Here is an 18,424-nt window from a genome sequence, read left to right as displayed (position 1 = left end):
TGGATGAACACAGCAGGCCAAGCAGCATCTCAGGAGCACAAAAGCTGATGTTTCGGGCCTAGACCCTTCATCAGAGAGGGGGATGGGGAGAGGGTACTGGAATAAATAGGGAGAGAGGGGGAGGCGGACCGAAGATGGAGAGTAAAGAAGATAGGTGGAGAGAGTGTAGGTGGGGAGGTAGGGAGGGGATAGGTCAGTCCAGGGAAGACGGACAGGTCAAGGAGGTGGGATGAGGTTAGTCGGTGGCTGGGGGTGCGGCTTGGGGTGGGAGGAAGGGATGGGTGAGAGGAAGAACCGGTTAGGGAGGCAGAGACAGGTTGGACTGGTTTTGGGATGCAATGGGTGGGGGGGAAGAGCTGGGCCACACAACCACACAACCAGCCCAGCTCTTGAAGGGTCTAGGCCCGAAACGCCAGCTTTTGTGCTCCTGAGATGCTGCTTGGCCTGCTGTGTTCATCCAGCCTCACATTTTATTATCACCAGAATAAATACCTGTTTCTCTGAATGTGATAAAAAGTTAGAGTTTAGGGAGAGAGATTTAAAGCATTGGGACCAGATGAATGGAGGCACATCCTGGTTCTTAAAATCCATCTCATTAAAGAAGCTTCTTTAGGACATTTTCTGAATTAGAGGAACTAAAGAAATGCAAGTTGATGTTTGATGGTTTAACCTGAAGGCCACTGTACCTCAGGAGAAGGCGGGTTAAGAAGGTGGGACCTTCATTGTGACCTCAGTTGTACAGGAATTGAACCTGTACTTGTGCATCACAAACCAGCTTTCTGGCGAGCAGAGCTAACCGATTCCCATAAGTAGTAAACTTCTTTTGAAGAATGGAACCCCTTTTTGTATTGAAATATAGGGGCTTTATTATTTGTTTTACTTCACAGCATAAAGTCAGCATTATTTTGTACTGCCTTTCGAAATTGTTCACCAGTTTTACTACTAATTAACAACTACAGATAATTCTGGAGAACCTCAGCACATTAGGCAGCATCTATGGAGAGAGAAACAAAGTTAACATTTCAAAGTTTATCCTTTGAAGAGGTGACCAAACATGTGGATAACGGTAGACCAGTAGATGTGGTATGCATGAATTTAAGTAAGGCGTTTGATGAGGTTCCGCATGGTAGGCTCATGCAGGAACTAAGAAGGCATGGGACAGGGGGAAATGTGGCAGATTGGATTCAGAATTGGCTGACCCTTAGAAGACAAAGGGTGGTAGTGGATGGAAAATGTCCAACGTGGTGCTCAGTTACAAGTGGTGTACCACAAGGATCTGTTCTGGGTCCACTCTTGTATTTGTGATTTTTGTAAATGATTTGGATGTAGCAGTCGAAGGGTAGATCAGTAAGTTTTCAGACAATACAAAGGTGGGTCAAGTTGTGGATAGTGCGGTAAGCTGTTCTAGGTTACAAAGGAACATTGACAGGATGCAGAGCTGGGCTGAGAAGTGACAGATGGAGTTTAATGCTGAAAAGCGTGAGGTGATTGATTTTGGAAGGACAAATTTGAAAGCAGAATACAGGGTTAATGGAAAGATTCTTGGCAGTGTGGACGAGCAGAGGGATCTTGGGGTTCATGTCCAAAGTTCTCTGAAAGCTGCCATCCAGGTGGATAGAGTTGTTAAGAAGGCGTATGGTGTGTTAGCTTTCATTAATAGAGGGATTGAGTTCAAGAGCTGTGAAGTTATGCTCCAGCTGTACAAAAGCCTGGTTCAGCCACATCTGGAGTATTGTGTCCAGTTCTAGTCACCTCATTACAGGAAAGATGTGGAAGCATTGGAAAAGGTGCAGAGAAGATTTACCAGGATGTTGCCTGGAATGGAGGGAAGGTCTTACAAGGAAAGGTTGTGAGATCAAGGGCTTTTCTCTTTAGCACGACGAAGGATGAGAGGTGACTTGATAGAGGTATACAAAATGATCAGTAGTATAGATAGAGTGGGCAACCAGAGACTTTTTCCAAGGGTGGAGGTAGCTATGACGAGGGGGCATAGTTTTAAAGTGAGTGGAGGTAAATGTAGGGGAGACGTCAAAGTTAGGTTCCTTACTCAGAGAGTGGTAGGGGTTTGGAATGCGTTGCCAGAGAGGGTAGTGGAGTCTGCCTCATTCGGGGCATTTAAGCGGCTATTAGTTAGGCATATGGATGATTGTATAAGGTAGGGGTGAGGGTTAAATAATACTTCGGTTTAGGGTAAAAGTTCAGCACAACATCGTGGGCCGAAGGGCCAATACTGTGCTGTACTGTTCTATCTATGTTCTAAGTCCAGCGTAACTCCTTTTTTCAGAACTAAAAGGAGTTTGAAAATGGTGCAAAATATAAGGATAAGTAGTTTTTCAGATGCAATATGTTGGGAAGGATGCACCAACTTCCACCCCTCACCCCCACCCAAAAAAGGGCTCATACAAAAGCCAGTAAAACACATTCTGTATTGTATCATTTTGAAATGTTGAGAAATGCTAGTATGCTAATATAGATGTCAAACCTTGAATTTGGATGAAAGATTGCTTTGTTTCAGACTATTAAACGTAACAAAGACATTTCAGTTTCTTCTTTTGTGAGGCTGCACTCTTCTGTTAAATCCCACTTGTCATTAATTGCGTGCAGTACATCATGTGACCTTGATCTCTTCAAGAGTTATCATTCCATTGCTGCAGAGGGGCTTAACAGAATGTTAACCTGATAATGGGGACTGGCCCTTCCTAGTAGTGCCCCATCATATAGTTTTCTATTGAGCAGTTCTGCTCGACTTGCTAAAGAAGGTGGCAAGAAGATTAATGATAGTAGGCTAATACAGGAGGGTGTACCTTTCCAAGACTTCCACCGCAGAGATATTAGAGCTGAACCAGAGCTTGGCTTTTTCCTTAACCTGTGACCTTTAACCCTCCCTCACCGTTGAGATCTGTCACTGTAGCCGACGTTTTGATTGATGTTCCTACAAGAGTCGGTCTTTTTCATTGAATTTCACATCTGCACGAAAATAGCTTTTCTTGCAGAATTCATGCTGGCTGTTAGTGATAGCAAAATTGATGGCAGAAATGCTTTTATGTAGTTTTCATTTAAAACCAAAGGTATTTGACAAATGCTAATGTAGTGTTGTGCCCTCCAGTGCCCCTTTGTTATATTTACTCCATTCTGTGTAATTAATGCCTAGAATCTCGCTGTGATATGAATTGCACTTGAAACAAACTTTAAAAGAATGTAATTTTAATTTGTTTATTGTTTACTGATTTTCTGTTAATACTGGCCTTTACTGTGACTTGACTACATATGAGCAGTGAGTTCAGAATTAGCAAAACGCTATTAATATTTTTGTTCATCAAATACGCTCAGCTACCTCAGTAAAATTACTAAGAAAAAATTTTTAAAGAAATAATTTGTATAATAATTCCTAATATGCTGGTGTAGGCTTGATACAGAACAGCAAGTGCCAACTTGTTATAAGTCTAGTTTTTAAAATATATTTGGAATTCTTGGATATTTTCACAGTTGTCAGACAAGATAGTCTATACTTGAAGTCTTGCCAACTCTTCGATCTTGGCAAGATTTAAAAGCCATGTGCAAATTCTTCTGTTAATGTACTTTCCTGTCCTGGTGCTACTTAATCCATGTTGGGTCGAGTACTGGTGATAATATAAAGAAAAACATCTTGCCACACCACCTCAAACTGTTAATGTATTCTTTTCTACTGGCACTACTGTCGGAACCATTTACAGGGGAATATTATTTTCCTTGTGGTATAATTTGAAATTATTCAACATTTTCATTTATAGAACGAGACTTGGAAGATTTGTGGGAAAAAATGGCCTTGATCTTGTGGAGTACTATCCTAGCCCCTTCTTTCCAAAGTCCCTATAATGTGATTTGGCAATATGAGTCAGCATTGGCATCATTTTAATTCCTTGCTGCATCAATGCCAATCTGTGTGCAAGCTCTAATTTATAAGGTTCTTTCTACTGTTGCTGGGGCAGGCGCTTCAGTTCAGTTCAGTTCATTACTTTGACTGGTCATGACATTCTATTCTGACATAATTCTTTTCAAATATTGGTCAATTAAACATACTGATAATAGAGGCTCAAAATATTGTTGGTACTTGGGTGCTTTTCATTGGCATGTTTTAATTAATCATTAAAATGGACAAGAAGTAGGCAATTCATAATTATTTTTTGTAATATAACTAGACGAGTGGAGTGGGCAAGGTTATGATGGGAAGTTGCAACCCTGATGGTTCTTGTGCACCTCTCAATGACTGTGAGGGTAGTCGAGCTCGAGAAACAAGTCACCTCTCTATTCTAAACTTGCAAGGATTTTAGAGAAGAAGGGAATCTGGGGAGATTATTTTCATTTTCCTTTCTCTGTATTTTCTATTGTTCTTCTCCACATAAACATTCATGTAATTATTAAAATGGTGTTCTGTAAAGAAAAGTCATTCTTCAAAAGATTTAACTATTTCAATCTTTTGAGAAATGATTGTTTTTTTAAAAATAAGTCAGCATTCTTTTGAATTTCTTAGACCCAATATGGACGTTGCATGTAGAGCAAGTTGTCTTCTAATGAGTAGGTTCGTTTTTGGTTCCCTTTAAAATTTGCTAATAAAGAGTTTAATGGGTTTAATTCAATTTGTTCAAAACCTGACTGATATTGTAGCAAGCAACAGCAGTACCCAGACTGTAGGTGTAGGAAATAATCATGATGCATGTTGCCTTATTCTCATAACAAATACTATTTCAGACCCCCATAAAGAAGGGTCTTTGCTATCTTGTCAAAGCTGGTCCACCGGGGTTTTTTTTAGTTTAATTACACTATCCAATTAAAATGCCTTGCAACATTTTGATTTTCTTCTCCTTGGACTTGAGTGGAGATGACATTTACAAGCCTTAGCTTTCACGTAGACAATAGTTTGATTGATGAGCTGCAGAAGGAATGAAGGAGGCGATTGCCATGTGGAAGCACTGCTTAGTGCACTTTGATTTATTTATCATCTGTTCCTAAAACAAGACTGTTGAGGTGGTGGTGGCAGTGGGGTGTACAGTGATTTACAAGCTGAGCTGCAATGCATTCCAAAATGGTTCAGGTGGTAGAAGGGGAAATCTGTAAGATAAAGCAAAGGATGTGGGAGTCTGCAGCAAAGAGTTTGTTTTTACACAGCTCACCACTGCTGTCCCTGCCATTGAACCAATGTGTTAATAAGGAGTTTTTCTGTCAGTTTGCCACAGATTGTAGTTCCAGTTAATTATATTTAAACCTAGGGGCTATCCAACTCATGGTGACTGTTTGGCATGCAGTATTATTTAAAATGGCAATATATCATGATTTAAGCCATCTTTTCTACTTTCAGTTCCAACTCTTTGATTTTTGTTTTAAATTTCAACATTGTTGAAGCTCATACCTTGTCACATCAAAGATATTTGGTTAGGCAAAGGTGATATTGTCAACAAAATAGTGGAATTTGAATTGTCATACATTGCGTTGTTATTCAGCTGAACTTGCTTCCTCAATATATATGGTCAAGCAAAACACTGTTGAAACTAACTGTTTTTCTTTTGAAAGAGCTATCAAAATATATCTTAGCAGAGGAATATTGCAGTTGTGGAGGGAATTCTGATAGATAATATCAATATTTCCCATGTCAACACAATGTAAATTATCTCACTGTTAGCTATGAAACAGAGTATATTGAATTTGCTGTTTCGATGTATTCTGTTTCTGTTGTTTTACTTACTATTGTGTTACTACGCTCTGTTATCCCAATATTTTAAAATACTTTGTACTTTAATTAGTCTGCTTTGTCTTTTGTATTCAAATATTGCAGCATTTTTAACAAACTTGATCTTCTGTAGCTACTTGCGCTTTCCTACTCCAGAATTTCTTCTTAATCCAGTTTCTGAATGAATGCATCCTAAAGACCATTCTGTTACATCTACCTAATACCTCCCATGGTCACTTCTTTTCTAGCTTCTCACTTATCAAGGATTCTCTGTTTCAGTTTCCTGAAATGGAGCCTCCTCCCCGGTTCTTTGCAAGCTACCAAAATTGTACAATGATACATAAGCAAGTTGCTACAGATGCTAGAAATCTGAAATCCTGGGAAGACTCACCAAATCTGGCAGTCTTTGTGAAGAGACAATGAGAGTTAGTGATTTGAGTCTCCTCACTGAGGAAAAAGTCATATTTGATTCAAAGTATTAACTTTCTCCCATCACAGAGACTGCCAGACATACTGAGTATTTCTTATTTCCATTATACTATTAAATAAAAACAGTCAGGCTGCATCTTTTGGAGACTTGCAGTTACAAAACATATTTTCTTTCTTGAGTTTTTAATTGCCTTCAGTGGATAATGTTCTTGCATTTTAATATTAATACCAATTGTAATTAATTATACGCAGTGCATGCATATACACATATATTCTAAAGTATGCACTGTCAAAAGTGTGAAAATAGAACTGAGAGTATTCGGAAAGAATGCTTCATGTTTGGAAGCATTAGACTCATTGATCTTCTGAGAACACCATTAGGTTGAGTTTTTGTATTTTTTTTGATCTTGAGAAAGAATGAACGCCAAATTAAATTATTATTAATTTATTTTACATGCCATTTAAAAAAGATTGTATTTGAAGCATATTAAAAGAATAAAAGCACAGCTGTGCTATAACTGTGGCAAGCATGAATTCTGTATGCAGCACCTTTAAATATGTGGTGTTATTTTTGACATAAACTTAGTAATGTCAATACTACTGAATCAATAAAGTCCAGCATTCCATGGCAAAACGTCAAGTCTTAAAAAGTGCTATTAAGCTTTGCAGATTCTTTGCAAAATATTTTGTGTGTATATGTTGAATTTCCTACGGAAACTTGCAACATAAAGTCACGCTAGTTCCCTTGACACCCAAATCAAATTCACTGCCTTGTGAACATAATCATTCAAATAAAAAAAACCTGAATTCAGTCTCTGGTCAGTATAAATAAGGCAGATCTGCTCTTGGTTAACAGTAGAGGTGCTTCAATTTGACCTCTGGGCTGGGGGAGGAGGAGAGAATTGGTCAATTCCATTCATAGCTATAACCATAACTCTGTATTTGTACGATTCAGGGAATAGACCCAAGTGGCCTCAGCACCCCACATTGTTACGTCAGCAGCCAACATGCACTATTTAGGCTTCCATATGAAGACAATATATTAGAGAGCAGTGTTCAAGCAGCTCATTTGTATACATAAAAGATGGAAAAAATTATGCATGTGTGATTTTTTTTTAAATTTTGCCACCACTATAACAAAAGTCAAAAAAATAGAATTGCCTCATTAAACCAGATGTTGCACCACTAACACTGAAATAAGAAAGTATTATTTTTCTTCTTAGAAAAAGTCTATAAACCAACCAATTGTGAGCTTTGAATTAGTAGTAATAACTTTTTAAACAGGGTTTTCTGTAGAACAATCTCTACTGAGTTATAACAAAACATGAATGTATTTACATACTAATGAGCATCTAATTAAGATTTTTTTCATTGAGATGTTGAAAATACATTGGGCATTCGTACCACTAGGGGCTTTTTGTCAAATGCTTTAAAATATTTTTTAAATTATTTGACAATTTCCGATTTGGGAATTTATCTTAATGGTTACTAAATCATAATTATGTTTAATTGCCCTTTTTACAATGAAAACAGTAGGAATCTCTAATTAATATGTCATGAGTATTTAGTTTCCCATTCTTTTGCAGAAATATTTGTGGATTTAAAAACAAACTGTAGGATATTTCTGTCAATGCAGGACCATTCGTAGTCTGGTGTTTACCATAAGACAAACTGAGTTAGACTAGTGAAAAACAGTCAGAGGTTGAAGTTGGAAATTTTTTGCCAAGTAACTGTCTGATTTGTTTCCATGTTATTAAAATGTCACCTATTTCCATCTCTTCTGGTGCAGCATGATTATTGTTTGCTATTTGCAAAATGTGTACCTGATCTTCACCATCTGGGTTAAATAAAGGATTTCTTTTCCTTCAAATGTTTAGTATATAAATTTGCCTTTTTTTAAATTTTCAATTCATTGTTGATTTTCTGGAGAAAATATTTTCTTCATTCTGAGTTTTGAAATTTATATTAAGTATAGAAAATCTCCATTCCTGAAACAAAAGGTAGGCAGACACATCACACATACTGACACAGTCAGTAGTCAGGAAGGCAAATGCAACGTTGGCATTTATTTTCAGAGGACTCGAATATAAAAGCAGGGATATACTACTGAGGCTTTGTAACGCCCTAGTCAGGACACATTTTGGAGTATTGTGTGCAGTTTTGGGCCCCGCATCTCAGAAAAGGTGTACTGGCCCTGGAACTGGTAAGGAGGAGGTTCACGAGAATGGTCCCAAGAATGTAAAGCGAAATGTTTGAGGACTTTGGGACTATACTCATTGGAGTTGAGAAGGGTATCTGGGGGTGGGGGGATCTAATTGAAACTTAGAGAATACTGAGTGGCATGGTCAGAGTGGATGTTGAGAAGATGCTTCCATTGGTCAGAGAGACTAGGACTCAAGGGAACATCCTTGGAGTAAAGGGAAGACCTTTTAGAACGGAGATAAGGAGAAACTTCTTCGGCCAGACAGTGGTGAATCTATGGAATTCACTGCCTTAGAAGGCTGTGGAGGCCAAGTAATTGAGTACATTTAAGACTGAGATAGATAGGTTAATGATTATCAAGGGTTACGGGGCGAAAGCAGGAGAATGAGATTGAGGAATGTATCAGCCATGATTGAATGGCAGAGCAGACTTGATGGGTCAAATGGCCTAATTTCTGCTCCTATGACTTACGATCGTATCTTTTAGTACGAGCATTAGAGCATGGCTTCACCTTATGATTGCTGTCATGCTGAAAGTAAACTCTCCAGCAACCTGAGAAGAATATTTAACGTAGTCCAAAGATTTAAGAGATGGGTCATCTTTCTCTTTGTTATTACCCAAATTCCCAATATTAAACAATGTTAAACAGGGTGTTGATTGAAATTGATGCTCCAGTATTGTAGCCTTCTCTCTGTTCTGTATTGCCTTCTGATTGGGTTGGAATTTACTTGCTATGTAGCTTTGCATTTAATTTTAAATAATCCAGGAAACAGTTGAAGTATTTTGCTGAACAATGCTAACATGTCCACACAAATGGTCAACTTATTTAAGAAAACTATTCTTTTAACCCTTTAAGGTTTGCCTGGTAAGGTTGTCAGGAAGATGCAATGAAGCAAAGTTGTGGAGATAGCCAATGCTTTGAAGTTTCTGGGGGAGATCAAATCTGCTGAATAACTATTCTATATTAGCCATGTCCATCCTCTTTAGCCCCTCTGTCAAGGGCAGAAATGATTGAGTATTTGTGGTTTACCACTGACAACTACTGCCTGAACCTCCGTTTTCACTTAAAGATGTGGCGTTTCAATTGACCTATCTACCAATGACACCCTGAAAACTAGCAATGGCCCTGGAGAAATATCACCGAAACTATTGTTCCTGTGTTACTTGTAAGTGAGTTCAAGATCTGACAGCACAGCTGGTCAGTAAAGCCAGTCATATTTGAACTGATTTAGAACAGTACTAAACTTATTTTCAAAAAGGGCTAATTTTCCTTGTTTCATTTGGGAATTTAGAACCCGTAACTAGTTGATTTCAGTAATGCCTGAGACGGAATTGCTAATGCACTCAGAGCAAATTGCCCCAAAAGGCACAGAATTCCACAGTTCAAATATCCATGCAGTCTGTGATGAGCAATACCTGCTGGATCTCAATGGCAACATGAACATAATGCCGTTAATGTAATGAAACACAATAGGATAGGCAATGGCCGAGTCATATTATCATTAGATTATTAATCAGGAGCTCAGCTAATGTTCTGGGGACCTGAGTTCATATCCCGCCATGGCAGATGATAGAATTTGAATTCAGTAAAGAACCTGGAATTAAGGATCGTTTGACCATAAAACCTTTTCTGATTATCAGGAAAATCCCACCAGGTTCATTAATGTCCTACAAAGAAAGAAATCTTCCTCCTAAAATGATCTGGCCTACGTGTCACTCTAGACCCGCAGCAATGTAGTTGCCTCTTAACTGCCCTCTGGACAAATAGAGATGGAAAATAAATGATTGCCTAGCCAGAGACATGAATTAATTTAAACAAATTCTTTTAAAGCAGTGTTACACCACGCCACAATTGCAAATATTAGGTTAGCTGACTAAATATTTGGTCCAAGAGAGGTTTTAAGGAGCCTCTTAAAAGAGGAATGCAATGTAAGGAGCTGTGGGGAAGATATTCTCGAGGTAACACTGAGGAAAATGCTAGCATGGCCATCAGTAGTGTGGAGCAATTCAAATTGGAGGTGTCAAAATTAGAATACATGTGTCTTGGGAACATGGAGCAGACCACCAAGATAGAAATAGATGAGACCTTTGATGGATGTGAGAACAAGGGTGAGAATTTTTCAAATCGAATGTTACTTGACAGAGGCCACTGTAGGTCAACAAACTTGGATGATAGGGGAAATGGTTTTTGATACAAGTTAAGTTTTGATGGTCTCACATTTATAGACAGTGCAGTTTGGAAGACCAACCATAAATGTGTTGAAATGTCAAGTATATAGTAACAATGACACGACTGAGGTTTTAGCAGCAGATGAGCCAATATGGTACATAATTGCACAGTGTTACGGAGCTGGAAACAGGCAATCTTGATGACAAAAATATGTGGTTGGAAGCTCATTCCAAGTTGAATATAACATTGAGATTGCAGCAGACCTACTTAATCCCAAATTGTTGCTAAGGAGAGGGATGGAGTTGATAGTACTGAAGTAGGGTCATTTGATGCAAAACATTAGCTCTGCTTTCTCTCTATAGATCCTGCTAGCCCTGCTGAGCTTGACCAGCATTTTCTATTATTATTTCTGATTTTCAGCATTCACAGTTTTTGTTTTTTTTAATATTCCTGAAAGCTGCTGTCTCACTGCTTCTTCCCTCTCGTCTCTCACTCCACCCAACCGTTCCTCCCAGTGCCAATACATAAAATCGTTGCCAACCAGATATACAAATTTATAGATTTATTTAGGATATTAAAAATTCTGATCTCCACCTTGACCATTAAAAGGTCTTTTTAAATACAATTTCACTCCATGCATGGAGAGAATTATTTATGAAAACAAAAGCTGGGATAGAAGGGGAGTGCTGCAGGGATATATTTGGCCTAAAGTATTTCTTTCTCAGAAATTATGGTTGTGTGTTCTATTGAATAAAAGTCAAGCTGTGCAGGGTCAGTTACTGAAAAGTGATGTTATCAGTACTGCATTTCGTTTGTTCTCCTTGTTCTTCTGCAAATATTTTTGCTGAAATTTTTTCCATTCATTAACCAAAAACTCAAATCTCATACTTCTGAAATCAAATCAAATCAAATAATTAACTGAAGATTTTTGAGCAGAAAATCCTCAAGTTCATGTTGTGAAAAGTTATCTTCATTCAATGCATAAAGTGGATTCAGAATAAAGGTTGTTTTGTAAATTGAACTGTGTTTAATCGCCTTCACGAATAATTTTTATTTATGAAATGCCTTTGTTTGTGTCAGAACCAAATAATGTAAATCACATCAACAATGCTGTCACTTTGGGGTGGCACGGTAGCTCAGTGTTTAGCACTGCTGCCTCACAGCTCCAGGGACCTAGGTTCGATTTCATCCTTGGGTGATTGTCTGTGTGAAGTTTGCACATTTTCCCCGCAGCTGTGTGGTTTCCTTCAGATGCTGTGGTTTCCTCCCACAGTCAGGCTAGGTGGATTGGTTATATTAAATTGCCCATAGTGCTCAAAGATGTGTAGATTAGATAGGTTATAGGTGGATAAGTCTGGGTGGGGTGCCCTGAGAGTCAGTGTGGACTTGTTGGGCCTAAGGGTCTGCTTCCACACTCTGGGGATTCTATGATTCATTCTGACCTGGTATATAATGTCTTATTTATTTCATGTAGCTTTGCTTCTTTTCACCTCGGTCAAAAATCTAAGGCAAGAGCAGTAACCTTTTACTGCCACTAGATGTCTTGTTTTTGTATTTATGGATAGATTTTAGCCAGATCCAAAGGCAAAATATTTCTGTATGGCATTTGTTATTATGATCCCTGTGAAGTGACCTCTTCCATTTTAATTCCAAATTCTTGCAAACTGAAATTTGATCTGAATACGTTACCAATGTTTGAAAAGCAGCAGCTGTTTCATGACGTAGGGTATCATTAATTTTTCTTGTGGAGAAATGGCAGATTTAAAAGAATGTGCAAAATTGAACTGTTTGCAAGTCCAATATATGTTGAGGTTTATGGAGGCACATTGGCTTGAAGAAATTCACGAAAGCTTTAATCTATTGGATGACTTTGAGACCCAAAAAGGCAACTTTAAATATTCTGTGAAATTTGCATCTACAGGTATTTGATGTTCACTGGTAAAATTGCAACTACACAACAAAAATATAGCTTTGTATTATGTCACAAGGCCATGCAACTTAGAGGGAACGTTAATCAACAGTGGTTGCATGGTCATCATTAATTCAGATTTTATTGAGTTCAAATGCACCATCTGCCACAGTGAAATTCAAGACCATGTCCTCAGAATGTTAGTTTGGTATCCTGGAATGAAAATTCACTGACAGTACCACTACCCTCGAGCATTTCAAATGCATCTTTAATGTGATGCATGTAACATCTAAATTGGTAAATATAAAGCACAAAAGTATAAATTTTAAATCAAAATGGAATAAAAATTTGGAAAGACAGTTGGGATTAAGAGAGTACAAAACTTAGTGTTCTATATCTTCAATGCTAACCTCTTGGGGATTGAGACATTCAGCTCACCTCCTTCACTTTTTAAAATTAATTCTCCGTGTCAGAGAAGATGCTTGACAATAATTTGCACTTAACAAACCCATGTTAAAAATTTACTAATTCCTGAATGCACCAGCCCTAACTTTCCCAGATATCCTTTGTGAGGAATTAATAGACATGTACCTCAAGTTCATGACATTGCATTCCTTATACTGTTGAATTTATCAGCAAGGACTGTAATAGGATTCCCTGGGGAGGAGCACAATATCTCTGACAACAAATGTGGGATTTTCACATTTAACTGTTTGTGTGCGAAAGTTACAGACTGACTGACCTCATATTAGTAAATGCTATTAATTTCACTATTTTATCCATGCAAGATCTGCCCGATGACTGCTAATCCTTAGCAATAAATAAATATCATCAATGATAAAATTAAAACACCCCACTTGAAATTAATTTGGAACATTCAAAAAAAAGTTTAGTTTACTATTTGAAATTTTGATAGATGTTCGTTTACCATGTGTTATAAAGAACAAATGTGTTTTCTGACTAGTGAACCATTAAATTCAAATTTGTTATATCTGGCCAGGTATTGTAAAACTTTTCAGCAAGTTCAAGTTTTTATGGGTATCATTCCTCAACTTTCAGTGGTGCAGGAATATTGTTATCGCTGGTAGTGATGTACTCGAAGGAACATTCTCATGATTTTGGTTTCAAGTTGACCGTATGTTCAGGATACACTTATTTCTATATCAGTTCTGCCTGTCTTCCGATCTCTCCTTCACTACCCATGTTTGGAGATGTATGACTGCAGTGTGGGTTGGTTTCATTTTCTATTTCTGCTTTATGGTTCTTCTGACAGACAATCTCTGATGAAGGGTCTAGGCCCGAAACGTCAGCTTTTGTGCTCCTGAGATGCTGCTTGGCCTGCTGTGTTCATCCAGCCTCACATTTTATTATCTTGGAATTCTCCAGCATCTGCAGTTCCCATTATCTCTGAAGCTCAGAAACCTGCCATGTGGACAATTGAGATGCTTACTGTGCTATACCAGTGATGTTATTCCTGAATATCATGAAGGACTCTTCTCAATCTCGTCCCTCACCTGAGGCATGGTGACCCTCAGGCTAAACCATCTACCTCTCGAGAGAGCAGCCCCATTGTCAGCTTGCACTGTGACAACATTGCCTTTGCCAGTCAGTGGCCTGGTATGTTGACAGAACAATGGGCTTGTACCACTGTCTTGCTATTTATGTGACAAAACAGTCTAAATATAAACTTCAGAGATAATGGGAACTGCAGATGCTGGAGAATTCCAAGATAATAAAATGTGAGGCTGGATGAACACAGCAGGCCAAGCAGCATCTCAGGAGCACAAAAGCTGACGTTTCGGGCCTAGACCCTTCATCAGAGAGGGGGACGGGGAGAGGGAACTGGAATAAATAGGGATAGAGGGGGAGGCGGACCGAAGATGGAGAGTAAAGAAGATAGGTGGAGAGAGTATAGGTGGGGAGGTAGGGAGGGGATAGGTCAGTCCAGGGAAGACAGACAGGTCAAGGAGGTGGGATGAGGTTAGTAGGTAAATGGGGGTGCGGCTTGGGGTGGGAGGAAGGGATGGGTGAGAGGAAGAACCGGTTAGGGAGGCAGAGACAGGTTGGACTGGTTTTGGGATACAGTGGGTCGGGGGGGAAGAGCTGGGCTGGTTGTGTGGTGCAGTGGGGGTAGGGGCGAACTGGGCTGGTTTAGGGATGCAGTTGGGGAAGGGGAGATTTTGAAACTGGTGAAGTCCACATTGATACCATTAGGCTGCAGGGTTCCCAGGCGGAATATGAGTTGCTGTTCCTGCAACCTTCGGGTGGCATCATTGTGGCAGTGCAGGAGGCCCTTGATGGACATGTCATCTAAAGAATGGGAGGGGGAGTGGAAATGGTTTGCGACTGGGAGGTGCAGTTGTTTGTTGCGAACTGAGCGGAGGTGTTCTGTAAAGCGGTCTCCAAGCCTCCGCTTGGTTTCCCCAATGTAGAGGAAGCCACACCGGGTACAGTGGATGCAGTATACCACATTGGCAGATGTGCAGGTGAACCTCTGCTTAATGTGGAATCATTCCACATTAGCAGGAACAGCAACTCATATTCCGCCTGGGAACCCTGCAGCCTAATGGTATCAATGTAGACTTCACCAGTTTCAAAATCTCCCCTTCCCCAACTGCATCCCTAAACCAGCCCAGTTCGCCCCCTCCCCCCACTGCACCACACAACCAGCCCAGCTCTTCCCCCCCCCCACCCATTGCATCCCAAAACCAGTTCAACCTGTCTCTGCCTCCCTAACCGGTTCTTCCTCTCACCCATCCCTTCCTCCCACCCCAAGCCGCACCCCCATCTACCTACTAACCTCATCCCACCTCCTTGACCTGTCCGTCTTCCCTGGACTGACCTATCCCCTCCCTACCTCCCCACCTATACTCTCTCCACCTATCTTCTTTACTCTCCATCTTCGGTCCGCCTCCCCCTCTCTCCCTATTTATTCCAGTTCCCTCTCCCCATCCCCCTCTCTGATGAAGGGTCTAGGCCCGAAACGTCAGCTTTTGTGCTCCTGAGATGCTGCTTGGCCTGCTGTGTTCATCCAGCCTCACATTTTATTATCTCTAAATATAAACTTGAAGAGTTAACTACTTTTGGACATTCATAGTAAGTCCACAATGAGTTAGTAGTCTTGACTTGGTGGGGGAGGGGGGTAGGAGGTAGGAATATGAATAATGCAATTTTATCCTTCTGATGTTGCATTTATAACGTTCTTGTATATTTCTGAGAGAAATTCTAAAAGCTTATGTACTCTCATGTTTTCACCACACTACATTATATCATGAGCAATATGCTTGGAATGGGTGTTGACTCAGCATGTATTTCAAAATTTGACTTTGCATCAAAAGATAATTTAAGAAGCTTTTATTTTGTAGTGTCTGTTAATATAACCACCTGGATTTGTAGTATTGTAGGTCACGTAGCAGATTTTAACATATCTGTGTGAAGCAGTAAATGCCTCTATAAGCCTACCACAAATATTAATACTTACTTTCCTGCAATGGTCATACCAAGCACAGTCTGGTTTCTTCTCTTCTCTCACCACCAATGCTTCCCCTCCCCCACCACAACTCAAAGAACAGAAAGAATTGACAGAGGACCTAACTAACCAAATGATTGATTCTGCACTTTGTCCATTGTGATAGGATGGGGAATGAAATTATATTAAAAAGGGTTCTGTTGCCTTTGTGGTGAGTTTTGCCTGAATGATGTTGAAATGACATGCGGAGGCTGTCGCCATCATGCAATTTCCTTCTGTTCTGCTGATGGGACATTAATATCGCCATCTGTTTCTTTGTCAGTCTGCATCCGTAGTAAAACTCTGTTCATCTGTTTGACTCCTGTCCTTTGTTTGCCTTGCAGGCCATGCAGTATTCAAGCTCACCTATCTAAGCAATCATGACCACAAACATCTCTACTTTGAAGCAGACACCAACACAGTCAATGAAATTGTGCTGAAGGTTGGTAACAGAGAACTCATTTTGCAAACTGGTCACCAAAGAAAAATTGGTTCCTAATGACAGCATGACAATAAATTATGTCTGTAAGATTATAGTGTATGTTCCCTGTAAAAATTCAAAGATGATTTCTGACCTGTTCAAGGAATGCAGTATCATTACTGCATTTCAACAGTAAAAGTCAGCAGCTGCATGCTTTATAAAGTGTCTCAATTTGCATCTTGGAAATAGTAAACATTTTACAATTGAAAATAATTTAAAACTGTTCTTCCATAAGTTTGTCCGTACACAATTGATGCGTTTTTTTAAATCAGTTGGCTGTCCTTCTCTATAAATGACCATTTTGAGTTAGGAAGGTAAGTATGTTTTCTTTTATCATAGTACTCCCCACACTGATGCTGTCAGTTTTGTTGAACTGTGTTTGCAAAGTACAACACTCCCATATTTACAGTTAAACAGTGCTGTCAATCTCTACACACCAGCTACAATCAGGAATTTTCAGTAGACTTAACTCTGTGGGACGTGTGAACAAAGATCTTGGAGCATAACATCAAAACACTTGATAAATCCTCATAACGGGAAATATGACAGTATTCCTTCTGTTAAACAATGGGCAGAAAGATTATAATTGTAGCAACAGATTTGTACAAGCTTCCTGGGTGCTTTCGATTGCCTAGTTCACACAACATAAAATAAATAAATTGAAATAGTGATTAAAAATGGAGAATTACTCTCTTTTTTCAGTGTTATGTTGCAGACAAAATATACATGTTGCCACTGCTGAACAGTTTTACTGGATGCCAAAGTAACTTGGTAGTAAGGAAAACCCAGTTTTTATTCACAAAATGTTTTTAGCTACTGACATAAGCAAATCCAGTGAACTGCTTGAGACCTCATGTTGAAAGTTAATGGCATCAGTTGAATATAAATACTGCTTTATTTAACTTGAAGATCAGTGACCTTTTTTGAAATGGAATAGTACTGATTATCTGAGTATTGCTTAAAAATGGTTTAACTTTTGAAAGGGCAGCTTGTATTTCCTAACAGTGAAACATCATGATATTGCTACTGAAACAAAGGTATTTTAAGGCTGACAAACTAATTAATTATTATGATTTTAATTTTTTGTTGTATTGTCTTTTCAACACCACTGTGATTATTTTTACATGCACGCACAGTTTGTGTTTGTCTATTTGACAGCATTTTATAGATTTTATTAAGCATCAAAATTATAATTAAAATGTAACTGATAAAGTGCCTAAATGAAATGCTTTAACATATCAAAATGAAAGCCTTCTATGTAAAAACATTAACATTGAAACAGATGTAATATTTAATTCAGATTGCATTTAAGTTGAATGGTGTTCCATTTTAATGAAAAAAATCTGAATCTCTGCAAAGAGAGAGAATGAGAGCACGTTTTGTGCATTTAATTCTTTAGTAAGCTCAGATAATTTTGAATTTGTTTTAGCAGGAAATTGTAACAGGTGACGTGTCAGTCTGATTATTTCTCGTGCTGTGTTATAGTGTAAACTGTTGAATTTCCTTTACATCATCAAATTCTGCCATTTTATTGAAGTTCTGTCACATCTTCTCACTGTTCTTAAAACTCTGCCCAATATTGTGAAATTAAACTGTTGCACATATGATCATAGCATTTTCATGCCTGTGGGGTCTCAGCTTTTAACTCTAAATGAATATTAACTAGATGAATTGTCATCATGATGGGTAACATCAATATAAAGTGAACTGTAGCAGTGACAATTCTCTTGCAAACTTCTAATGAATTTGAAACATGTTCCATGAATAAATTCTTGTTTTCAATTCAGCTGCCTCAACAACAGCTAAATATAGCCTTCAATGAAAATGAGATGCATAAGCATCGCAAGGGATTAAAGGATTACCTGAAAGGTCAATATTAATATTAGTGTAGGCAGCTAGAGTAAGAAGTATTTATAGTCTTAATTGTTGTAATCAAGGGACACTCAAAGATTTATGTAAATAATATAATGTTGTACAGATTCATTGACCTAAGGATCATGTAGATCTTTTGCAATGTCACT

At 38.7% G+C, this 18,424-nt stretch overlaps 1 protein-coding gene across 7 annotated transcripts in view; it reads left to right on the top strand.

The window, feature by feature from the left end:
• Nucleotides 1-18,424, top strand: part of mapkap1 (MAPK associated protein 1) — a 271,311-nt gene that overhangs the window by 228,531 nt on the left and 24,356 nt on the right. For all 7 annotated transcript variants that reach the window (XM_059638269.1, XM_048558771.2, XM_048558775.2 and 4 more), the window contains one exon: nucleotides 16,267-16,364. In XM_059638269.1, the coding sequence (XP_059494252.1) occupies nucleotides 16,267-16,364 (98 nt within the window). The remainder of the gene's footprint in view (nucleotides 1-16,266; nucleotides 16,365-18,424) is intronic.

The sequence above is a fragment of the Stegostoma tigrinum genome, chromosome 29, assembly GCF_030684315.1.
Source record: "Stegostoma tigrinum isolate sSteTig4 chromosome 29, sSteTig4.hap1, whole genome shotgun sequence".
Classification (NCBI taxonomy): domain Eukaryota; kingdom Metazoa; phylum Chordata; class Chondrichthyes; order Orectolobiformes; family Stegostomatidae; genus Stegostoma; species Stegostoma tigrinum.
Note: the sequence above shows the minus strand (reverse complement) of the source record. Positions and strands in the feature narration are given on the sequence as shown.